This window comes from Dendrobates tinctorius, unplaced genomic scaffold, assembly GCF_039654945.1.
Source record: "Dendrobates tinctorius isolate UK_male_01 unplaced genomic scaffold, ASM3965494v1 ptg000035l, whole genome shotgun sequence".
NCBI lineage: Eukaryota > Metazoa > Chordata > Amphibia > Anura > Dendrobatidae > Dendrobates > Dendrobates tinctorius.
Window position 1 is genome coordinate 34,128,652 of NW_027361703.1, and position 26,671 is coordinate 34,155,322.

Sequence of the window (26,671 nt, forward strand, 5' to 3'; positions counted from 1 at the left end):
GTCATTTACCACTCCCCATGGCACAACTTTTTTCAAGACTTCACTACCTGGCTACTTCATTTCCTTTCAGCTGACATGCCCACTATCACCATGGGTGACATTAACATCCCCACTGACATTTCTCACTCAGCTGTCTCCAAGCATTTAATACTTGCTTCCTCCTTTGGCCTCCCTCAATGCAGAAGATTGACAACATCAGCGAAAGCTTTGGCCTACATTCCCCACATCACCTCTTCCTCCAAAAGCAGCTTCTCTGCCATTACAGAAGATAAACTTTCCTCTCTACTCTCCAGATCACATCTCATCACCTCTGCATAAGTACGCCTGCGCAGGAGCGTGATGCCGGGAAGTGATGTAGCAAGCAGGAGGGTGGCATTGCAAGAAGATGGGAGGCGCCGGACCAAGACCTGCGACACCTATTGGACCGGACCCCCCCCCGGGGGGAGTATAATAAAACTTATTTTTCTTATCTTGCAGTTTGGATCGGGGGCCTACCTACAGAATTATAGAATGCTGTAGATAAGCACTGAAAGGTATCTTGCTTCCCATTGCCCAGATACCTCAAAGCGATACCTAACCTAGCCCCTCCATTCATCTTTGACCTAGTCTCCCGGTACTTACCTACACACAATCTCTGATCCTCACAAGATCTACTTCTCTACTCCACGCTTATCTCCTCTTGACACAGTCGAGTGCAAGAATTCTCCCGTGAAACCCCCTATTCTGGAACTCTCTACCTCAACATATCAGACCCTCAGCTACTGTGAAAACCTTCAAAAGGAAACTGAAGACCTAACTCTTCTGACAAGCCTTCAACCTGCAGTAACCCTCGTTCCACTATCCCGCTGCACGACCAACTCTACCCTCATCTACTATATCCTCACCCATCCCTTGCAGATGGTGAGCACTCACAGGCAGGATCCTCTGTCCTTCTGTACAAGATAGTGACTTGCATTGTTTATCATTATTGTACTTGTTATGTATACCCCTTTTCACATGTAATAAATGGCGCTATAATAATAAAAATTTTTTAGTTATGGCTGATACACCTTTAAGAAGAAGCTCCATCTTGTCATTTTAGGTCACAAAATCATCTGTACAGATTAATTCCTTAATTTATGCTTCTAGAGGTCAATGCTCCGCTTTTCAGATACGGACCAACAAATTTAATGCATAGGCCCATAGTTCAAAAAACAAACAGAAAAAACAATACAAAACAAAAAGCAGGCTACCTGCCATCTCTACAAAGCAAAAACACCATGGTTACTTACCGGTAGCCGATTTTTCCGGAACCCATGACTGCACACCTGACAGCACACCTGAGAGAGGGATCCGCCCCGCCAGGACAGGAACCTACTGAAATATAAGGGGCGGCACCTCTCCCCCGCTTCAGTTGGGTACAGAGCATTGAGAGGACTTCCCGGTTAGTTACATGTTTATCCAACACCACATCACACAAATGCACCCCACTAACGTGCACACCCATACGGTGAAAAGGGGGGGGAATATATACGGGTGCTGTCATGGGTTCCGGAAAAACCGGCTACCGGTAAGTAACCAGGGTGGTTTTCCCTTCACCCATGACAGCACACCTGAGAGATTTTTGGAGACTTCAAAAGACCTTAGTGAGGGACCACCGCTTGCAGCACCCTTCTACCAAAGGTCAAGTCAGCAGAGGAGGATAGGTTTAATCTATAGTGCTTAAAGAAGGTTGACGGTGAGGCCCAGGTAGTGGCCTTACACATTTGCTCAATTGATATACATCTGCCTTTTCAGCCCAGGAGGTCGCCACGGCTCTGGTGGAATGAGCCTTGATGCCGTCAGGAATCGGAACACCACTAGCTGAGTAGGCTATACTAATGGCCTCCCTAATCCAGCTGGCAAAAGTCCCTTTTAATACTCCATAGCCTTTCCCTGAAAAGCTACGAATAGGGACTGGGACCTCCTCCACTGGCTAGTGACAGATATATTCTAGCAGGGCTCTCTTAACATCCAAATTGTGAAATTTTTCCTCCCCTGGATTTTTTGGATTTTTGCAAAAGGATGTAAGGACAATCGCCTGACTTCGATGAAAATCTGATACCTTAGGTAGATAAACAGGGTCCGTTTTTAATACCACCCTGTCCTGAAAAAATTGTGTATATGGTGGATTCACTGAGAGAGCCTGCAAGTCGCTTACTCTACGGGCCGATGTAAGGGTCACTAAAATAATCGGTTTTAGGGTAAGATATTTTATGGGTAGTTGTTGTATAGGCTCATATGGTTCTTTTGTGAGGGCCTCTAGTACCAGGTTTAGATCCCAAGGGGCTATTCTAGGTATTGGGATAGGTCTAGACCTATGGCAGGATTTAATAAATCTGGCTACCCACCTGTTTGCTGCCAAGTTGCAGTTATAAAGCGCGCCCAGTGCGGATACTTGAACTTCAAGAGTGTTTACCGCTAACCCCAGCTGTATTCCTGATTGTAAAAACTCCAAGATGGCATTAATCGGGGGCTCTTGCTCTAACGGTTTAGGAACTGCAGGAATTTATTCGATGTTCTGCCGTAGATATTAGTCATCACCGGCTTCCTACTTTTTAGCAGAGTGGCCACCAACCCCGGAGAGAACCCTCTATCCATTAGAAGCGACCTTTCAAATTCCTCGCCATCAGATGGAATCCATTGACCTGAGCGTGGAATATTGGACCTTGAGCTAGTAGGTCCGGGATTTCAGGCTGAACCCATGGATCTGAGAGGCACATCATTCGTAGCAGAGCGAAACAGGGCCTTTTTGGCCAGAATGGGGCTATTAGGATCACCCTGGCTTGATCCTTCCTGATCTTTCTGACTACTGTTGGGATCAGAGCCACTGGGGGAACGCATAGGCTAGCCTGAAGTCCCACGGAATCTGCAATGAGTCCACCGCCCATGGTTTTTCCCTTGGGTTTAGTGAGCAGAATCTCTCCACTTGCCTGTTGTTTTTGTTGGCAAAGAGGTCTATCACTGGTTCCCCCAAAGCTGTATTATTTTTTGAAAAATGGACAGATTTAGAGCCCATTCCCCTTGCTTCAGAAAATCGGCCTCTATATTTTCTGCCCCCTTTATGTGCAATGCCGTTACAGAGAGTAGGTGCTGTTCTGCACTGTGCAAAATGTCGCTGGCTGCCTTCATAAGGAAGTGTGATCTTGTACCCCCCTGGTGATTGATGTACACCACTGTTACTTTGTTGTCCGACATGATCCGGACATTGCGGCCACTGAGGCGGGGAATAAAGTCTCTTAGGGCTTTGCTCACTGCCCACAGTTCTCTCAGGTTGGAAGATGCGCCCATTTCTTGAGGCCCCCAGGAACCCTGTGCCACATGACTCCTTAGGTGTGCCCCCCACCCCGAGGAGCTCGCGTCTGTCAGGATTATGTCAGTTGTTGGTCTGTCCCATGGCATTCCTGAAGCCAAGTTTGTCCTGTCTAACCACCAGTTGAGAGAGTCCCTGACCTCTAAGGAAAGCTCCAGTCTTTCTTCTAAACGCCCTCTTAGCGATCTTTGTGCTGACAGAACCTCCCCTTGAAGCTGTCGGGTGTGAAATTGAGCCCACCTGACCGCCGGAATACAGGATGTCAGGGTGCCTAGCAGGGACATCGTGTTCCTCAGGGTCATGTGAGGTTGGTCTCGGGCAGCCAAGGTCACATTCTACACCTTTTCTATTTTGGTATTTGGTAGTAGGCAGGCTTGTTGCTCTGAATCCAGGATAAACCCTAGAAAGGTCTGTTTTTTTAGGGACTGTAGTATCGATTTTTTTGAAATTTATCATCCACCCTAGTTCCTGTAGGGTGTCGGTCACCCGACTCAACTGTACCGTACAGTGGTCTTCTGAGCTGCCCACTATTAGGAAATCGTCCAAATAGGGTATTATGCCTGTGTCGTGAATTCGAGGAAGGCTGTCATCTCCACTACGACTTTGGTAAAAACCCTCGGGGCTATGGATATGCCAAATGGAAGGACTCTGAATTGAAAGTGCCTGAGAATGCCCTGGATATAGAGAGCCACTCTTAAATATTTTTGATAATCTGGATGGATGGGGATGTGATAGTATGCATCCTTTAAATTGACTATGGCCATAAAACAATCTTGATGTCACAGTTTTATGGCTGTAGCAACCGATTCCATCTTGAAGGTCTGATTTTTTATCCACCGATTGAGGCCTCTGAGGTTTATGATTGTCCTGAATGACTGGTCTGGTTTTTTTATCAGGAAAAGGGGCGAATAGAAGCCTGTTCCCTCCTGTATGTTCGGGACTTCGGAAAGAACCTGCTTGTCTAACAGGCTCAGAATTTCTGATTCTAAGGCCAACTGTTCTTCGATCGCCTTCCTGATAGGGGTAATGCCAAACGCTGCTTTTGGCTGGCGTAAAAAGGGGATCTTCAGGCCTTCTCTTACGATGCTTAGGATCCAAGTATTGGAAGAGATATTTTCCCATGCCTGAGAAAAGAGCACCAATCTCCCCCCTACCACTGGCGTCATTGTGGGGATTTCTTTGAAGTGGAGGTGCCTCCACCAAACATAAATCAGGACTCCTTTTTCCTTTTATCTTCCCATCTCCTTCTATCCGCCGGAGGACGACCCCTGTTGAATTTCCCTCTCCAAAAGGGCAGCCTTCTCTGATCTGCCGAAAACCTGGGAAAGCCTTTCTTTCTGTCGCTTGCTTTCTCCAAGGTATCATCTAGGTTTTTCCCGAATAAAAACCAACCATCGCATGGGAGAGAGCACAGTTTAGTTTTAGACTGCAGATCACCTGGACAGCCTTTAAGCCACAACGCGCGTCTGGCGGCATTTGATAATCCTGCTGCCCTAGCTGTCAGCCTCATAGAATCAGCAGAGGTGTCCACCAAAAAAGCTGCTGCCCCGTGCAGAAGATACATATCTGCCAGTATTTTTTCTCTTGAGACTTTTGATGCTAGTCTCTCTTCTAATTGCTGCAGCCGAAACCATTAGGGAACGCGCCGTGCAGGTGCCAGCTATTGCAGGCTTCAATCCTCCTGCTGCTGCTTCCCATGCATGTCTTAAACAGGAATCCGCTTTTTTTATCTAGCGGGTCCCTAAGAAACCCCAAGTCTTCCAAGGGCAGAGCCGATTTCTTGGATGACCTGGACACCGCTGCGTCAATCTTTGGGACCTTGTCCCATATTTCTGCGTCCTTATGCTCAAAGGGGTACCGTCTCAGAGGAGGAGGGAAGGGGACTTAGCCGCCTTTTCTTCCTGTAGGCCCATCATTGCCCTGATGGCCTTGAGGAGAGCATCCGTGTCTTCTACTGGGAAACATGGTTTGCCACCCGTGTCAGTCTGAGGAGTAGGAGGAGGATGGGTGTTCGCCCTTTATTCAACAATGCTTTAAGGGAACCTTCCATCTCTGACCTAATGACTGATATAAGGTTGGTTGCGAAACTAGGCGCTTCTTCTGCCATGGTTCGCAGGATGCAACTGGCGCAAAGGTCCTTCTGCCAGTCTCTTGCTAGGGGGGTTTTACGGGTTTTTACATATGGCACAATCCCTATTGTTCTTCTTACTCCCCGCTTTCTTAGTTTTCCCTACGGAATTTAAACATACAACAGGGACCCCTATTAACAGATTGCTAGCATTCACGAAGATCACTCACCACCCGTAATCAAGGGTACCAGACTCGGAGGCTGTGTCGAAGCACCAGATCTGTGCTCTCTGGATCTTGAGGAGTCCCCCGACCTGCGGCTGGGGCGACTGCTGCTTGAATGGCTGCCATGCTTGTGAGCGGAGGGCTGCGAAGGAGGCAGAGTCGGTGGAGACGGTGATCGCTCCTGCTCTGACTCCATGATTACCCGTCCGCCATGCCACTCTTCTTCTTTAAATATTCTGCCTCCATCCAGGAGGGTGTCTTCTCCCCTCCCCCCTGCGACCGCCAGCTGACCACTTCAGAAAAAGTCGGCTGGTGTCACACCAGGCGCCATGACACCGTCGCCTAGCTGACGTCAGCCGGTGCGCCCATGATGCCGTGCGCCGCTGATGTCAGAGGCCGGAAGACACCCGCGGCTCTCCCTCGCTAGGTGCTCTGAGGGAACAAGACCGCGGGCACGCGCGAGGGGAGGGAGGCGCGGTGGAGCCTCCAGCCATCAGGAGTCGCCGCCCATGCCCGCACGAACCTGGAGCAAGTGGGAACCCCCAGGGACTGTGTATCCAGAAGCCCGACGGCCGGCGCTACAGGTGAGCCCTGTTCTTCCCACGCTGGGAAGGGTCTGGGACCTTCACAGATAACAGGCACCACCGCTGTCAGAGGGATTCCTTTCCAGGACAGGAACCCAACTGAAGCGGGGGAGAGGTGCAGCCCCTTAAATTTCAGTAGGTTCCTGTCCTGGCAGGGCGGATCCCTCTCTCAGGTGTGCTGTCTGGTGTACTGTCATGGGTGAAGGGAAAACATAGAAGTTCCTCATCCAGTCACTGGTATTCGATAAATCTGGTGAAATTTTTTGGTAATTCGAATGTCAGTAGGATTTGCACCTCTTCTTATGTTTTGGACCAACTTCTGGTTCTGTCTGATACAAATATTGTATGGCATTAGGCCCAGGGCTGTCTATTTTAAACAATAGACTACTATTTTCAGATTTATGGGTCTGATCAGAACAGGACAAGGGGAGCCTCCTTACTTTTGTCTGCACTACAACCCAGTGCTTGTGATCAGTTCTTACAGCTTTAAATGAAAACGATCTGCATTTTCAAATATTCACAAACATTAGAGCAGGAATGTGGCTGTCAAATCACAGTTATAATCCTGTTGTTGGTGATGTGGGTAAAGCTGGTGTAGAAGTGGGATCACCATGTTGTACTTGTGCAAGTATTACTTTCTGTCAATTACATACATGTACGTAATTTTGCGGGAATAATTTTGTGGAATATTTTCTGGAAAATAATTAGTAATGTAGGCTAACAATATTTATAACTTACTAGTCTACAAATATTCTGGGAAAGATATCTAATACTTGCATGACGTATTTATGTGTTAATGGGTAATTATTAGGGATGATCAGAAATAATAGCAGGAAGAGACACCAGGGATTCTGGCAGGCAGGAGTCAATTCACAGGGCTGTGGGACAGGAACTACAGACAACAGACATGGATACTGGACCAAGTACCAGTGAATCTTCTTGATCATGTTTATGGAATACACTTTTCTAATGAATACAGTTGTGTGAAAAAGTGTTTGCCCCCTTTCTGATTTCCTATTCTTTTGCAAGTTTGTCACCCTTAAATGTTTCAGATCACCAAACAAATTTAAATATTAGAAAAAGATAACTCAACAAAACACAAAATGCAGTTTTTAAATGAAGGTCTTTATTAATAAGGGAAAAATAAATCCAAACCTACAGGGCCCTGTGTGAAAAAGGGATTTCCCCCTAAACCTAATAACTGGTTGGGCAACCCTTAGCAGAAACAACTACAATCAAGCGTTTGTGACAATACCACCATGGTTACTTACCGGTAGCCGTTTTTTCCGGAACCCGTGACAGCACACCTGAGAGAGGGATCCGCCCGGCCAGGACAGGAACCTACTGAAATATAAGGGGCAGCACCTCTCCCCCGCTTCAGTTGGTTACAGAGCATGAGAGGACTTCCCGGTTAGTTACATGTTTATCCAACACCACATCACACAAATACACCCTCCTAACGTGCACACCCATACAGTGAAAGAGGGGGGGTAATATATGGGTGCTGTCATGGGTTCCGGAAAAACTGGCTACCGGTAAGTAACCAGGGTGGTTTTCCCTTCACCCATGACAGCACACCTGAGAGATTTTTGGAAACTTCGAACCACCTTAGGAAGGGACCACCGCTTGCAGCACCCTTCTACCAAAGGTTAAGTCAGCAGAGGAGGATAGATTTAACCTATAGTGTCTAAAGAAGGTTGATGGTGAGGCCCAGGTAGCGGCCTTACAAATTTGATCAATTGATACCTCTGCCTTTTCGGCCCAGGAGGTCGCCACGGCTCTGGTGGAATGAGCCTTGATGCCGTCAGGAATTGGAACACCACTAGCTGAGTAGGCTATACTAATGGCCTCCCTAATCCATCTGGCAATGGTCCCCTTTGACACTCCATAACCCTTTCTGGCACCCTGAAAGGCTATGAATAGGGACTGGGACCTCCTCCACTGGCTAGTCACCGATATATATTCTAGCAGGGCCCTCCTAACATCCAATTTGTGGAATTTTTCCTCCACTGGATTTTTGGGATTTTTACAGAAGGAGGGAAGGACAATTTCCTGACCCCGATGGAAATCTGATACTACCTTAGGTAGATACACGGGGTCTGTTTTTAACACAACCCTATTCTGATACACTTGGGTATAAGGTGGATTTACCGAGAGGGCCTGCAATTCACTTACTCTACAAGCCGATGTAAGGGCAACTAATATAATCGTCTTCAGGGTAAGATATTTTATAGGCATTTGTTGAACAGGCTCGAATGGCTCTTTTGTAAGGGTTTCTAACACCAGGTTTAGATCCCACGGGGCTATTTTTGGTAATGGGATAGGTCTGGACCTATGGCAGGATTTAATGAACCTAGTTACCCATCTGTTTGCTGCCAAGTTGCAGTTATATAGTGCGCCTAGTGCAGACACCTGAACTTTAAGGGTATTTACCGCTAACCCCAGCTGTAATCCTGATTGTAAAAATTCCAAGATGGCCTTAATCGGGGGTTTTTGGTCTAACAGCTTCCCTAAGAACTGTAGGAACTTATTCCATGTTCTGCCATAGATATTAGTCGTTACTGGCTTCCTACTTTTTAACAGGGTGGCCACTAACCCCGGAGAGAACCCTCTATCCATTAGATGCGACCTTTCAAATTCCACGCCGTCAGATGGAATCCCTTGACCTGTGCGTGGAATATTGGACCTTGAGGTAGCAGGTCTGTGATCTCCGGTAGGACCCATGGATCTGAGAGGGACATCATCTGCAACAGCGAGAACCAGGGTCTTTTTGGCCAGAACGGGGCTATTAGGATCACCCTGGCTTGATCTTTCCTGATTTTCCTCACAACTGTTGGGATCAGAGTCACTGGGGAAAATGCATAAGCTAGCCTGAAATTCCATGGAATTTGCAATGAGTCCACCGCCCATGGCTTTTCTTTTGGGTTTAATGAACAGAACCTTTCCACTTGCCTGTTTTTGTTGGCGAAGAGGTCTATCACCGGTTCCCCCCAAAGTTGTACTATCTTCTGAAAAACTGACCGATTTAGAGCCCATTCCCCTTGCTTTAGTGTATTGCGGCTCAGGAAATCGGCTTCTATATTCTCCACCCCTTTTATATGCAGTGCCGTGAGAGAGTAGATATTGTTCTGCTCTGTAAAAAATGTTGCTGTCTGCCTTCATTAGGAAGTCTGATCTTGTCCCCCCTGGTGATTGATGTACGCCACTGTTACTCCGACATGATACGGACATTGCGGCTGCTGAGGAAGGAAATAAAGTTTCTTAGGGCTTTTCTCACTGCCCACAGTTCTCTCAAGTTGGAAGATGCATTTTGCTCTTGAGGCCCCCAGGGCCCCTGGGCCGCATGACCCCTTAGGTGCGCTCCCCCGCCTGAGGAGCTCGCATCTGTCAGAATTATGTCGGTCACTGGTTTGTCCCATAGTATCCCTGACGTCAAGTTTGTCCTGTCTAACCACCATTTGACAACCTGACCTCTAAGTAAAGCTCCAGCCTTCTCCACTCCTTCTAAATGCCCTTTCAGCGATTTTTGCGCTGACAGAATTTCCTCCTGAAGCTGTCGGGTGTGGAATTGTGCCCACCTGACCGCTGGGATACAGGCTGTCAGGGTGCCTAGCAAGGACATCGCGTTTCTCAGGGTCATGTGGGGTTGGTCTAGGGCCGCCAATGTCACGTTTCTCACCTTTTCTATCTTGGCCTCCGGTAGCAGACAGGTTTGTCGTTCTGAATCCAGGATAAACCCTAGAAAAACCTGTTTCTTTTGGGGTTGTAACCTTGATTTTTTGATGTTTACCATCCACCCCAGTCTTTGTAGGGTGTTTGTTACTCATTCCACCTGTACAGCGCAGTGGTCTTCTGAGCTTCCCAATATTAGGAAGTCGTTCAAATAGGGTATTATGACTGTGTTGTGGATTTGGAGGAAGGCTGTAATCTCCGCTATGACTTTGGTAAACACTTTCAGGGCTATGGATATGCCGAATGGAAGGGCTCTGAATTGAAAATGCCTGAGATTGCCCTGGATGTAGAGAGCCACTCTTAAGTATTTTTGATAAGCTGGGTGAATGGGGATGTGATAGTATGCATCCTTTAAATTGACTACGGCCATAAAACAATTGTGATGTAGCAGTTTTATGGCTGTAGTTACCGACTCCATCTTGAAAGTTTGATTTTTTTATCCACTGATTGAGACCTCTGAGGTTTATGATTGTCCTGAATGACTGGTCTGGGTTTTTTTTTTATCAGGAAGAGGGGTGAGTAGAATCCCGTTTTCTCCTGTCCGCTCGGGACCTCGAAAAGAATGTGCTTGTCTAGCAGACTTAAGATTTCCGATTCCAAGGCCAACTGTTATATCACCTTCCGGACGGGGGGTCACAACAAATGATGCTCTCGGCTGATGTAAAAAAGGGATCTTGAGGCCTTCCCTTATGATGTTTAGGATCCAGGCATTGGAAGAGATGTCTTCCCAGGCCTGGGAAAAGAGCGTCAATCTCCCCCCTACCGGAATGCTGGGGTCACTGTGGGGATTTCTTGGAAGTTGAGGTGGCTCCTCTGAACATGAATCAGGACTCCTTTTTCCTCTTATCTTCCCATCTTCTCCTATCCCCCGGAGGATGATCCCTTTTGAATTTTCCTCTCCGAAAGGGCGGCCTCCTCTGATCCGCTGGAAACCTGTGGAAGCGCTTCTTTCTGTCACTTGTCTTCTCTAAGATGTCATCTAGGTTTTTTCCAAATAAAAAATGACCATCACATGGGAGAGTGCACAGCTTAGCCTTACACTGCAGATCCCCTGGACAGCCCTTAAGCCTTAATGCCCGCCTCGCGACGTTTGATAATCCTGCTGCTCTATCTGTCAACCTCATGGAGTCGGTGGAAGTGTCGGCTAAAAAAGCTGCCGCCCTGTGCAGAGGGTACATGTCTGCCAGTATCTTTTCTCTTGAGACTTTTGAAGCCAGTCTCTCTTCCAGCTGCTGCAGCCAAATCATTAAGGAACATGCCGTGCAGGTGCCGTCTATTGCCGGCTTTAGTCCTCATGCTGCTGCTTCCCATGTATGTCTTAAATAGGAATCCACTTTTTTATCTAGCGGGTCCCTAAGCACCCCTGAATCTTCCAGGGGCAGGGTCGATTTTTTGGATGACCTGGACACCGCCGCATCAATCTTTGGGACTTTGTCCCATATTTCTATGTCCTTATGTTCAAAGGGGTACCTCCTTTTAGAGGAGGAAGGAAGGGCTCCTGACCTATCAGGCTTCCTCCATTCTCTCAATGAGTGCTTGGACTTTCTCATTGACTGGAAAGGTCCGCTCTTTCTTTCCTGTAGTCCCCCAAACATGATATCTTCCGGGGACTTAGCTGTCTTTTCCTCCTGTAGGCCAATTGTTACTCTGATGGCCTTGAGGAGAGCATCCGTATCCTCTATTGGAAAACATGATTTGCCACCCGTGTCACTATCTGAGAAGGAGGAGGATGGGTGTTTGGCCTGAGATAAGGCTGAGGAAGAGTCTGAGAAAGAGCTAGGGGGATCTTTCCTACTCTTTTTCCCTTTCTTTAACAATACTTTAAGCGAATCTTCCACCTCTGACCTGATAACTAAACTAAGGTTGGTTGCAAAGCTAGGCGCTTCCTCCGCCATGGTTCTCTGGATGCAGCTGGCGCAAAGGTCCTTCTGCTAGTCTCTTGTTAGGGGGCTTCTACATATGGCACAATCTCTATTGTTCCTCTTGCTCCCTGCTTTTTGGGGTTTTTTCCTAAGGAATTTAACACACAAAAGAAGAACCCTATTAAACACCTTACTATCATTCACGAAGATCACGCACAGTAATCAAGGGTACCGGAATCGGAGGCTGTGGAAGAGCACGTGACCTGCGCTGTACCCGATCAATACTAGTAATACTAGCAATACGCTGTACCCCTCTGATGCTGCTGTCAGTAGTGACAACGGCATAGAGAAGCATCGTGCAGGGAGGGGGCGCTTGCACCAGGACATCACGATGTGATCACGTTGTTCTGGCTCCAAGATGGCCGTGGGGTCCTTCAGGGAGGGGTGGCTTGTGAGTGCCTGCTGAGAGCAGGTGCTGGCATTCCTTCTTTGCCTGTCAGATTGCTTATCTGAAATTCTGCAGTGCAGTGTCAGATCAGTGATATACACTCACTGGCCACTTTATTAGGTACACCTGTCCAACTGTGTGTTAAGACTTAATTTCTAATCAGCCAATCACATGGCGGCAACTCAGTGCATTTAGGCATGTAGACATGGTCAAGACAATCTTCTGCAGTTCAAACCGAGCATCAGTATGGGGAAGAAAGGTGATTTGAGTGCCTTTGAACGTGGCATGATTGTTGGTGCCAGAAGGGCTGGTCTGAGAATTTCAGAAACTGCTGATCTACTGGGATTTTCACGCACAACCATCTCTAGGGTTTACAGAGAATGGTCCGAAAAAGAAAAAAAATCCAGTGAGCGGCAGTTCTGTGGCCGGAAATGCCATGTTGATGCCAGAGGTCAGAGGAGAATGGGCAGACTGGTTCGAGCTGATAGAAAGGCAACAGTGACTCAAATTGCCACCCGTTACAACCAAGGTAGGCAGAAGAGCATCTCTGAACGCACAGTGCGTCGAACTTTGAGGCAGATGGGCTACAGCAGCAGAAGACCACACTGGGTACCACTCCTCTCAGCTAAGAACAGGAAACTGAGGCTACAATTTGCACAAGCTCATCGAAATTGGACAGTAGAAGATTGGAAAAACGTTGCCTGGTCTGATGAGTCTCGATTTCTGCTGCGACATTCGGATGGTAGGGTCAGAATTTGGCGTAAACAACATGAAAGCATGGATCCATCCTGCCTTGTATCAACGGTTCAGGCTGGTGGTGGTGGTGTCATGGTGTGGGGAATTTTTTCTGGGCACTCTTTGGGCCCCTTGGTACCAATTGAGCATCGTTGCAACGCCACAGCCTACCTGAGTATTGTTGCTGACCATGTCCATCCCTTTATGACCACAATGTACCCAACATCTGATGGCTACTTTCAGCAGGATAATGCGCCATGTCATAAAGCTCGAATCATCTCAGATTGGTTTCTTGAACATGACAATGAGTTTACTGTACTCAAATGGCCTCCTCAGTCACCAGATCTCAATCCAATAGAGCATCTTTGGGATGTGGTGGAACGGGAGATTCGCATCAGGGATGTGCAGCCGACAAATCTGCGCCAACTGTGTGATGCCATCATGTCAATATGGTCCAAAATCTCTGAGGAATGCTTCCAGCACCTTGTTGAATCTCTGCCACGAAGAATTGAGGCAGTTCTGAAGGCAAAAGGGGGTCCAACCCCTTACTAGCATGGTGTACCTAATAAAGTGGCCAGTGAGTGTATATATATAGTGATGTCTCATACTGGGACAATGTAAAAAGTAAAAAAAATTTTTATAAAGTGTAAAAATATTTTTTTTTTAAATCTCTAAAGAAAAAAATATAAATATTTTTCCAATAAATACATTCATTTATGTAAATAAAAAAACAATAACAGTACACATATTTGGTATTGCCGCGCCTGTAACAACCTGCTCTATAAAACTGTAACACTAGTTAACCCCTTCAGTGAACACTGTAAGAAATAAAAAAACAAAGCAAAAACCAATGGTTTATCATCATACCGCCAAACAAAAAGCGCAATAAAATGAGATAAAAACACGGATGTAAATAAAAATGGTACCGCTGAAAATGTCATCTTGTCCCACAAAAAACAAGCTGCCATACGGCTCCATCAGCAGAAAAATAAAAAAATTATAGCTCTCAAAATATAGCGATGCAAAAATAATTATTTTTTCTATAAAATAGATTTTATTATTTAAAACCGCCAAAACATTAAAAAGCTACATAAATGAGGTATAGCTGTAATCGTACAGACCTGAAGAATAAAGCTGCCTTACCAAATTTACCACACTCGGAACAATATAAAAAAAAAGAAGCAATTCCTGAATTGCTTGTTTTTGTTCATTCTGTCTCCCAAAAATCGGAATAGAAAGCGGTCAATAAATGTCATGTGCCCCCGAAATAGTAGTAATAGACTTGTCAGCTCCTCCCGGGAAAAACAAGCCCTCACATGACTCTGTTGGCCAAAATATGGAAAAATTACCATATTTTTCGGACCATAAGCTGCACTTTTTTCCCCTATTGCTGAGATGCGGTGGCCTCCGGGAAAATGGCCACTGGGGGAGGCGCATGATCAGATTCAGATCTCGTTTTCCAGGAGGCCACCGCATCACAGCAGATTGCGATATCGGAAATGAGATCTCGTTGCAGAGATCTCAATGTAAGCATGCACCGCCCCCTGCGGCCATTTTCCCAGAGGCAACCGCATTTCAGCAATGGATCTGAAGGGACCTCCGGGCTTTCACAAATACCGGCAGAACCCCGCCGCACCACAGAGCATCACCGCCGCACCTGTCGTTTAATGCCGGCAGAGGCCCGCAGCACCACAGAGTACCACTACCACACCTGTCGCAAAATGCTGGCGGAGCCCCGCCGTCGAACCTGTCGCTAAATGCCAGCAGAACCACCGGGAACCCCAGAGCCCCACCACCGCACCAGCCTGGGATGGGATTTACTGGAGGCCACCACACCAGTCTGGACCACCGAACAACCCCTGTGACCACTCCTCCACCTGTGCCGACCCCCCCCGGTAAGCTGAATTCGGACTGTAAGACGGACCCCCATTTGACACTTTTTTCCCCCCATATTCTCCTTCTGAAAATTTGGGGTGCATCTTATGGTCCAGTGCATCTTATAGTACAAAAAATACAATATAGCTTTCAAAATATGGTGATGCAAAAATAGTTTTTGCAATAGAAAGTGTCTTTTAGTGTATGACAGCAGCCAAACATAAAAACCTGATAAAAGTCTGGTATCGCTGTAATTGCCCCAACTCGAAGAATAAAGTCGCCTAATCACTTACACCGCACGAGGAACGGAACAGTGTTAGAATCTGTTCGGTTTGTGAGTTTCCACCATTTTCTTATAGTGTTCTGGCTGCTGGTCTTTTTCCCCTGGTGCTGGGTTGTCTTTGGTCAGGTGATTGTATCACCCTTTATTAACCTGCACCTGTCTCCCATTCCTTGCTGGACAACAGTGTTAATCCGCTTGAAGTTCTGGCTTGGAGCCTTGCTTTGCCTTCTGTGTGTTTAATTAGTGCAGTTCTGGGACCTCTGGTTCTGCTAGTCTTAGTTTCTGTTTTCAGTTTGTTTCTGCAGCCTCCTCTATGTTTTCAATTAGGAGGTGACCCATTTTTGTACCCAGTCCTTAGATCTTTCAGGGACCCCCTTCCCCCGATCTATAGGTCTTCACTTGAGATTAGCCTAGGATCGTCGGTGGGTCTATTCACAAGGAATGGGTCGCCCACTCCATTGTAGGTTATCAGCCTAGTCGCAGTGCAGGGTCAGTTCTCCCCCTCCTACACTAGTCCTGTGCTGTAACAAACGGCATAAAAAATAAATAAAACCAATTCTTCACATGCTGTTGATTTTGTCATTCTGCCTCCTGAAGATAGCAGTAAGGCTCGGTGCACATTTATCCTGCGCTCTGTGCTGAGCACTTACACTGGGGTTTCCATGTAAATCTCTAAAATACCTGATTCAGACAGAATCTCTGGCTGAAGATTCCCTATAATGAGGCAGATGGAGGCACTGTGGACGCCGTCTGACCTGAGATCCTGCGGCATGCGTCTTTATAGGATTGTATAAAAGTGCCGTCGGACTCAGTTTTGTGCACTTCTGAAAACAAGTACACCGCTAAACAGAGGCCAGAGGGAGTACAGAGTAGAGCAAGTCAAAGATCCCTGGCACCTGCGCACTGCAAAACTGTACTCTGCCCTTAACAGGGCAGAGAAGTACGCCTGCGCAGCAGCGCAATGCCGAGGAGATGATGTGGATGATGCTGAGATGCGTCATCCACACGAACCAAGAAGCAGGACGGCATTGCAAGAAGATGGGAGGCTCGGACCAAGAAGAGTGACACCCCTCGGTTTGAACCACCCCGCCGGTGAGTATAATAAAAGTAATTTTTCTTTTCTGCAGGTTGGGTAGGGGGCTTATATACAGCATTATAGAATGCTGTGTATCAGCCCTGAAAGGTGATGGCAGTATCTGATATCGGCCTAACCTGGTGACAGGTTCCCTTTAATAATAAAGACCTTCATTTAAAACTGCATTTTGTGCTTACTTGTGTTATCTTTTTCTGATATTTAAATTAGTTTGGTGATCTGAAACATTTAGTGTGACAAACATGCAAAAGAAATGGAAATCAGGGGTCAAACACTTTTTCACACAACTGTATATCTTTAAAATTATACTTGCATATCTTTCCTATTCCAATATAATAGCTTCTGTTTGAAAAAAAAATGGTATGCTTTGATTAATCCCCTGTAATGCATTCATAAGAATAAAAAATGGACTTAAAGCATAAAACAAAAAGATTGCCAACATGCTCTTCAACATACTTTTTTTTATTATTGCCAATACAAGCAACAACAAATTTTGGGTCTTTAACAAAGTGAATGAGACAAGTGACAATTCACCCCCTAAAAGTCAACTGCACTTTTTGCTAATTAATAGTAGGTTACAACCTGTATGTTTATTTCTACCCTTTCTCTGATTCCTGATATTTCATTATAGTGCACACAGGATGCATGAGGTAGTACAATACTGAATCTGCCAGAAAGTGGTTGGAATGTTAAAATTGTTCCAAAAGTTTACTGAATTGGCTTCTTTAAATAGGACCTTTTACCACATTTTATCCACTAAACTATGCTAATTTTCACTATAACCAAGGGGGCATTAGAGATTCTTCACTAGGGAGGAACAATTTATTCCCTGTACGATGTTGTCCAATCATAAGCAGGTGGAGTTATGCACAACAACAACAACAAAAAAAAAGAAAACACCAGAGAACGTCAGAAGCAGGTTTGACTGTGTGATATGGTAAGACTCATCTCAAATCAGATCACAGAGATAAATGCTGGCAATTACTGGGCAGGGGGAGGAGAGCAAAGCGGTGTGTCATTACAAGCACAACTCTGCATCTATCCCAGGCAATGGGGAAATACTGTCCCTGTATCTGAAAGATTCAAAGTGGTACATGTCAAAAGAAAGATATTTTATGGGCCGTATTTTATTTCATCTGCATGACACCTTCCACTTATGTTAGGGCAATGTTATATACATTAAAAAGTAAACACCCTAAAGGTTCTATGCTAATGCACCCTTGGATGACGTGAAAATTAGCATCTAAAGTTTACAAACCAATATATAATCAACAGAGATAAGAAATAAAAAAACAAACAAATGTTTATTCAGATCTCCAGTCACTTCATCATGGTGTGGCCAGTGAGATGTAGTGAAAGGTCCCCTTTAATTTCCAAATTTCAGAAACTATAAACATCTGAAAAAATCACCAAGCCACATACTGCTGTGATACCTTTTAAACATCTTCTATTACTTATTGAAATTCTGAATGGTGAAACCATGGGCAATTTTTCATAATTCATTGCTATGACTGATGGCTCATTCAGACTTCAATTTTTCTTGCAAGAGGTCTAGCCGTGGTTTTCACAGATAAAACTCGCACCTATCACAGCCCATGGAGCTGCTCACATGTCTGTTTATTCTTGTGTACATAAGGGACAGCACAAAATTAGAGACATGACTGATTTTTATCTGAGTGCCAGGTCTAAGGGGGGTTTTACACATAGCGATATCGCTAGCAATATCGCTAAAGCATCACCAATTTGGTGACGCAGCAGCGATATCGCTAGCGATATCGCTATGTGTGATACTTACCTCCGACCGGCTCCCCCGCTGTCTGTCGCTGATTGCGCAGCTACATTTCTCGCCGGGCGTTTCCTGCTGGCGCCAACAAGCGACGCGTGGACGTGGAAGGGAGGACGTCAGGATCGCCTCATCTGAAAGGTAAGTAACGACCACTGTATCGCAGCTGCATCGCTGTGAGATCTGCCTGTGTGGCAGCTCACTAGCGACCATTTAGCGATGCACCAGTGATCCTGACTGCGTAATATCGTTGTCGGGATCGCTGGTGCATCGCTAAATGTAAAGGGGCCTTAACACACCAGTGCATCTCTACATGTCAGTGAAAATAATCCAACGGCACTTGGATGCCATCTCTACGTTGTCAAATTTTTACAGACAGTTTGAGATGAAAAGCTGAAGAAAGCCTCCATCACATCATTTTTTCATCTGAGAAAAACTGATGAATCTCTGACCAAACTCAGGTGGTAAAAATGGACATCCTGATGAAACTCTAAAGAGGTACACAGATGAAACAGTTTTTGGTGTATGAAAAAAATCATTGCCATCTGAATGAGCTTTTACGTTGGTAGAGCAGTCAACAGCAGCAAATATCCTAATAAAAAATCAAACTACTATTCACTTTTTCAATGTCATGTCAATAAAGTACAGGAGAATTGGGGATTGCTCAGTAGTCTGTATCTAATATATGATATATGTATTTGTATTGAATATGTTTTTGAACAATTTTTTTAGTCCATTTTCTGAGCAAAAGGCATGCAACTGCTGAGCCAATTGGACACCTGCTGTGTGCCTGACATCACTGCTAAATGCTGAGCTATGCCGCCGGTAAAGTACGGCATGGAAAAGCCGAGGTCACATGCCACACACATGTAAACAAAGCCAGAGGTAAGTTGTGATTTTATTTTCTTTTATAGCATTTGCGTTTTACTTCACACTCCGTTGATAACGTATCTTTAGCAGTAAACAATTCAAAAACTATTCTCTCTTGCTATTATTTATGTTGCTATAGGGTACATCTGAATGAAGGGATATACTATGCACATGCATAACTTAAAAACACAATTTCCAACAATGCTTAAAGGGATTGTCCATTATCTTCAACAAAGTTTTGTCCATAGACTCAGTGTGAAAAAGAAGCTGAGCTTTGGTTAACCTCTCTGAGTCGAGTTTAAAGGGAACCTGTCACCTCGTTTTTGAGCTATAAGCCGCAGCCACTGCCTTTCAGGGCTTATCTACAGCCCCCGATCTAACCTGAAAGATAAGAAAAACAAGTTTTATTATACTCACCGTTGGGCGGTCCAGTCCGATAGGCATCACAGGTCCGGGTCCGGCACCTCCCATCTTCATGCGACGTCGTCATCTTCCTTGCTTCGTGTCGTGGCCCCTGTGCAGGCGTACTGATCTGCCCTGTTGAAGGCAGAGCAAAGTACTGCAGTGTGCAGGCGCTGGGCCTCTCTGACCTTTCCCGGCACCTGCGCACTGCAATAATTGGCTCTGCCCTCAACAGGGCAGAGAAAATTATGCCTGCGCAGGAGCCACGACACAAAGCAAGGAAGATGACGACATCACAAGAAGATGGGAGATGCCGGACCCGGACCTGCGACACCCATCGGACCAGACCGCCCCTAGGTGATTTTAATTAAACTTGTTTTCTTTCTGGTTAGATTGGGGGGCTTATCTACAGCATTATAGAATGCTGTAGATAAGCCCCAAAAGGCAGTGGCTGCAGCTCGTAGCTCAAAAACGAGGTGACAGGTTTCCTTTAATCTCCACTTAACTTCCCATGCTCCATTTTTTATTTTTACATTACATAAAACTGAACCTATGGAAAAAGATTTGGTGGAAGCACAGAACCCCTTTAAACGAAAAATGCTCCCGTTATGTTTAAAAAAAATATATGAAAATAAAAATCTTTGTTTTTTATGCAGGACTCTTGGGTTACATTCCCACGATGTGCTTTTGGAGAATTTTTGATGTTGCAGATTTTCTGCACCATAGATGCACCCATTAAAAAAATAGGAAATAGGTTACTAACATTTTTTTAATATACAGTGTAAAAACTCATCAAAACTCATCATGGGAACATAGCATTAGGAATGTTTTAACCATATTCACAGTTAGCAGAAAACCCCTCCCAACTAAAGTACAAAAGCACCCAACTTACTTCACTGGTTGCCAAGATTCCTGCTCAAACCCTTTGTGAATGGACTGTGCAATTGAAGACTCCATGAGGTCGATGTAACGGATGACTTGTGGCACAAAACTTTCTTGAACATGCTTGTGAAATTTTCCATTGCATAACAGAGCTTAATGGAAATAAATAAAATTATAATACATTTGCATGTAAGAAATCAATGATCAAACTAAATATATAACACAAAGATGGCTTACTAGAATAATTACTCTCTGTTTTGCATAATAAATTTGGAACAGGCAAAACATGGTAACATTTTTGAGGCTTAAAAATATAAATACATGGATAATATAGCAGCATATAACAATTATTCCACTAAAGGTTTAACTAAAGTTAGTGCACATAAAGTTGAGCTGTGCCACATATATGCATAAAAACAGAAGAGTAATGAAACTTAAAGGTAATCTGTCAGCAGGTTTTTTCTATTTAGTCTGAGAGCAGAATATGGCAAAAACCCAGATTTTAGTGATATGTCATGTAATAGACTGTGTGGTGTAGTTTCAATACAATTAGTGTTTTATCAGCAGGAGATTATCCCTGCAAATTAGGCAGGCCGGCAGTTCAATCCTGGCAATCTGTGTAACGCCTCCCCCACCACTGATTGGCAGCTCGCTGATAATGCAGTGTACACAGGAAGCTGCCAATCATTGTTCTGGGTGGGGTTATACAGAGCTCAGCATTCTGACCACTGTTACATATACAGCAGAGAAAGCAGGGATTATATAAAAAATGCTGTATATGAACATAATGTCACGTCGCCGTCAGACTCGGGGCCTGCTGTTCCGCCCTCAGCCACTAGGAGGCGACGGACTGTCACGCCGCCCTCGGGCTCAGGGCCTGCTGTCCAGGCCTCGGCCACCAGGAGGCGCCGGACTGACATGTTGTCGAACTCGGGGCCTGCTGTTCCGCCCTCAGCCACTAGGAGGCGCCGGGGCTCGCGCCCGAGTGATGGCGGCAACAGTGAAAGGGCTTCTGCGTAGGCATCTAGTGGACGCAGACTCCGCTCCTCTGTCAGTCATGAAGGGGTTGGTGCATCGTCATCAGGTCTGGTCCTGGGGGCGGTCCTGATGACATCATCAGCCCGGGAGCCTGTGAGGGATGACCTGATCCCTCAAATACCTTGGGACTGGGCTTGCAAGCCGCCGGATATATTCTTGGTTCCCCTGCTTGTTACTGTGTGAATTGCTATAGTTGACTGACTCTGACCTTGGCCTGGACTTCTGACACTGCTTCTGCCTAACGATTCTGTACCTCAGCTGCCCTCCTGGATAATGACTCTGACCTTGGCCTCAATCTGACTCTGCTACTGTCTACTGTTTTTGTACCTTGCTGCCCGACTGGTTTAGACCCGGATACCACTATGTTTTTGTCCTGTTTTGGAACACCTTTCTGGCTCTGGCCACTGCTCCTATTCAGACAGCGCCTCCTGGGCTCTGCTATAAATCCAGATCCCTGTATAGGGGTAAAGGGTATCAGTGTTTCTCGGGGTGTTGGCTGGCTGCAGCCCAGACCGCAGACGGACGTCACATTATATCCGGCCATAAAAAAAAACAAAAACTGCTTTTTGTGTATATGTCCATCTTACATAAAAGCAGTCTCCTGAATTTTTTTTTCTTTCTTCTTCTGACTGAGCTGATTTCCTGGCCTAACACCTGCTCCAGAGCACAGCCTGAAGGAACACTCCCATCTTCCTACACCAGCATGCTGCAGCCTGGAAGCTTCAAGGGAAATGCTGAGCATCAGAAATCCACATTTCTGGGACGTCGGCCTCTGGGCAGCTCTGGTCGTGCTGTCCCAGAGGCTCAGGTATTGCCCGCAAATGCGGCTAAACTTTTGTTACCCGTCTCTCTCTCGTTTTCTAATAAAACTCTGTGTGTGAAGGCCTATGTGGATTGTGGTTCCGCAGGCAACTTCATGGATTTTTTGCTTGCAAAAAATCTTGGTGTACCCTCTGCTAAAACTTAATGCCCCTATTCAGACCACTGCGATTAATGGTACATCCATTATCCAGGGTGGAGTGGAATTTGTTGCTACAGACATTGCTATGTCAGTGGGGGCATTACACAACGAACAGATGTCATATTTTGTTATACATAATTTATCTAATCCAGTTGTGTTAGGCATGCCATGGCTGCACCAGCATAATCCGGTTATTGACTGGCGCATAGGTGATATCGTGCGCTGGAGTCCACGGTGTCAGAATCACTGTATGTCACTGTCAGTGAACCAAATTAAAATTAAAAACCCCTCCATTCCATATGCGTTCAGAGATTATGAAGATGTCTTCTCCATAGTGGAGTCTGAGAAACTACCTCCTCATAGAGAGTACGACTGTCCTATAGACTTGGTCCCAGGTGCCCGTCTCCCTAAGGGGAGAATATTCAACCTCTCTGGTCCGGAGCGTGTAGCCATGAATGACTACATAGCAGACAGTCTACGTAAAGGCTTTATTAAACCTTCCACCTCACCTGTAGGAGCTGAGTTTTTCTTTGTAGAAAAAAAAGATGGTGGACTCAGACCATGCATTGATTATCGTGAGCTGAACGCAATTACTGTAAAAAATCAGTACCCGCTCCCACTCATTCCTGATCTGTTTAATCAGCTACTGGGAGCCCGCTGGTTTACTAAACTTGACCTCCGGGGGGCATATAATCTGGTCCGCATAAGAAGCGGTGACGAATGGAAAACGGCCTTTAATACACCTCTTGGTCACTTTGAGTACCTGGTAATGCCGTTCGGACTCAGTAACGCACCTGCAGTATTTCAACACTTTGTCAATGATATTTTCAGAGACATTTGTGGGGTGTATGTCGTCGTGTATCTTGATGACATTTTGATTTATTCTGCTGACCCTGTGACACATGCTCAACACGTCCGTTCGGTACTGAAGACTGTGAAAAAACTCTTTGTTTGCGAAACTAGAAAAATGTGTTTTTTTTGCCAAAGAGGTACAGTTCTTAGGATACATGGTCTCAGGCAAGGGGTTTCGCATGGACCCTGCCAAGATTCAACCTATTAAGGCTTGGGTGCAACCCAAATCGCTGAAAGCGCTGCAGCGATTTTTGGGATTTGCAAATTATTACCGCAAGTTTATCAGGGGTTTCTCTGAGATTGCCAAGCCACTCACGCACCTTACATGAAAAGGGGCGGACGTGACTAATTGGAATCCTGAGGCTATTCGGGCTTTTTCCACACTAAAAGAGTGCTTCGTGGCCAACCCGGTTCTGATTCAACCGGACTTAGACTGCCCGTTTATTGTAGAAGTTGATGCCTCCGAAGTCGGAGTGGGAGCAGTGCTATCACAAGGCACTGCATCCCTCACTCAGCTTCGCCCATGTGCGTTTTTCTCCCGCAAATTCTCTGCCACGGAGAGAAACTATGACATCGGTAATCGGGAATTATTGGCGATCAAATGGGCCTTCGAGGAATGGCGCCACTTCCTCAAAGGTGCCAAACTCAAGGTCACTGTTATTACAGACCACAAAAACCTAACCTACCTAGAGTCAGCTAAAAGACTAAATCCCAGGCAGGCCAGGTGGGCCTTGTTTTTCTCCAGGTTTGATTTTTTAATCACCTTTCGCCCCGGTACTAAAAATGTGAGGGCAGATGCCCTCTCTCGCAGTTTTTGCCCCACACAGACCGAGGACTGTGAACCAGTCCCGATATTGGCTAATGGAATCGTCGTGTCGGCAGTGTCTTTGGACCTTCTGGAGGAGATCCGTAGGTCTTCAGAACAAGTTCCTGACACTACGCCCCCCAAAAAATTGTTCGTTCCGGCTAACCTTCGTCTGCAGGTTCTAAAAGAATCACACGACTCTGTCCTGGCAGGCCATCTGGGTCTCAATAATACCACCAGGCTGGTAACTAGGAACTTTTGGTGGCCGACGGTGGTCAAGGACTGTAAGGACTATGTTTCAGCGTGTGAAGTCTGTGCCCGCGCCAAGTCCCTCCATAGTCGCCCTGCCGGCTGGCTTCAGTCCTTGTCCACCCCTGAGAGTCCATGGACCCAGATCTCCATGGATTTCATTACAGACCTGCCGCCATCAGATGGGAAAACTTGTATCTGGGTGGTGGTAGACAGGTTCAGCAAGCAGTGCCATTTTATTCCCCTGTCTGGGTTGCCTAACTCTGAAACTTTAAGTAAGTTGTTCGTTCTGCACATTGTACGTCTGCACGGCGTTCCGGCAAATATTGTGTCCGACAGGGATACCCAGTTTGTCTCTAAGTTCTGAGGGCATTCTGTAGACGCATTGGTGTGGAGTTGTCCTTCTCCTCGGCATACCATCCCGAAACTAATGGTCAAACTGAGCGTACTAACCAAGCTCTGGAACAATACCTCCGCTGTTATGTGTCAGGACATCAGACCGATTGGGTGGAACATCTGCCATTGGCTGAGTTCGCCCTCAATAATCGATATCAAGACTCCATTAAAACTACCCCTTTTTTTTGTAACCTTGGACTACATCCGCGCTTTGGGTCGTTTTCGGCCAGGATGTCAGAGCTCCCTGGGGTTGAGCAAAATATACATCGGCTAAAAACGATTTGGTCTGAGGTTAATTCAAATTTGAAAGGGGCTCAGGTTAGACAGGCTTCGGCTGCAAATAGACGACGATCTAAGGGGCCGCACCTGGGAGTTGGCGACAAGGTTTGGCTCTCTACAAAAAACATCAAGCTTAAGGTACCATCCGCCAAACTAGGTCCCATGTTCATTGGCCCATACGAAATTATCGAGGTGGTTAACCCAGTAGCCTTCCGCTTAAAACTTCCACAGTCATTCAAATTGCCTAACGTATTCCACAGGTCTCTCCTCAAACCTTATCATTCTCCCATTCACCCTGTTCAGTCCCCTCCTCCTCCTGTTTCGGTCGGGGGAGCTCTGGAGTATGAAGTCCAGGGTATCCTTGACTCCCGCCTTGTGAGGGGCTCAGTACAGTATCTGGTACACTGGAAGGGCTACGGCCCAGAGGAAAGGTCCTGGGTTCCTGCGGGGAACGTCCATGCCAAGGCATTAATTAGGAGATTTCATCTCCTTCACCCTGACAAACCGGGTTTTGAGGGTCCGGAGGCCCCTCCTGGAGAGGGGGGTACTGTCACGTCGCCGTCAGACTCGGGGCCTGCTGTTCCGCCCTCAGCCACTAGGAGGCGACGGACTGTCACGCCGCCCTCGGGCTCAGGGCCTGCTGTCCAGGCCTCGGCCACCAGGAGGTGCCGGACTGACATGTCGTCGTCGAACTCGGGGCCCGCTGTTCCGCCCTCAGCCACTAGGAGGCGACGGACTGTCACGCCGCCCTCGGGCTCAGGGCCTGCTGTCCAGGCCTCGGCCACCAGGAGGCGCCGGACTGACATGTCGTCGTCGAACTCGGGGCCCGCTGTTCCGCCCTCAGCCACTCGGAGGCGCCGTGGCTCGCGCCCGAGTGATGGCGGCAACAGTGAAAGGGCTTCTGCGCAGGCATCTAGTGGACGCAGACTCCGCTCCTCTGTCAGTCATGAAGGGGTTGGTGCATCGTCATCAGGTCTGGTCCTGGGGGCGGTCCTGATGACATCATCAGCCCGGGAGCCTGTGAGGGATGACCTGATCCCTCAAATACCTTGGGACTGGGCTTGCAAGCCGCCGGATATATTCTTGGTTCCCCTGCGTGTTACTGTGTGAATTGCTATAGTTGACTGACTCTGACCTTGGCCTGGCCTTCTGACTCTGCTTCTGCCTAACGATTCTGTACCTCTGCTGCCCTCCTGGTTTATGACTCTGACCTTGGCCTGGACTTCTGACTCTGCTTCTGCCTAACGATTCTGTACCTCAGCTGCCCTTCTGGTTTATGACTCTGACCTTGGCCTGAATCTGACTCTGCTACTGTCTACTGTTTTTGTACCTTGCTGCCCGACTGGTTTAGACCCGGATACCACTACGTTTTTGTCCTGTTTTGGAACACCTTTCTGGCGACCGTCCTGCTCTGGCCACTGCTCCTATTCAGACAGCGCCTCCTGGGCTCTGCTATAAATCCAGATCCCTGTATAGGGGTAAAGGGTATCAGTGTTTCTCGGGGTGTTGGCTGGCTGCAGCCCAGACTGCAGACGGACGTCACACATAACCTTAGTAATAATTGTGCAGTTATTTTGTAACAACATGAAGAATTATTCTGATATGCCTAAAAGTTTGAAGCCATGTAGCAGCAACCGTGCAAGTGACATTCCAGCAAGAAGTAGTTACCAGCTATCCACAGGATACGTAACAACTTCTGGGTTGGTTGGGGTCCAGCTGCTAAGACCACCATTGATCACCAGGACGTCTTCACCTTGTTTGAACTGACCAGCAGTAAACATGTTGGACTGTCAGGCTGTGTGCACACGAACAGTAATACCAGCATATGCTTGCTGCATCCAAAACGCTGCATTGTGTACAGTACAAGCACAGATGATGAGATTAAAAGATATCTCATGCTCACTGGGCTTTTTTTTTTT

General features: G+C 46.5%; 1 protein-coding gene across 15 annotated transcripts in view; it reads right to left on the reverse strand.

Moving 5' to 3' along the window:
- CADPS2 (calcium dependent secretion activator 2) overlaps positions 1-26,671 on the reverse strand; it is a 708,285-nt gene that overhangs the window by 155,353 nt on the left and 526,261 nt on the right. For all 15 annotated transcript variants that reach the window (XM_073573395.1, XM_073573389.1, XM_073573398.1 and 12 more), the window contains one exon: positions 20,183-20,324. In XM_073573395.1, the coding sequence (XP_073429496.1) occupies positions 20,183-20,324 (142 nt within the window). The remainder of the gene's footprint in view (positions 1-20,182; positions 20,325-26,671) is intronic.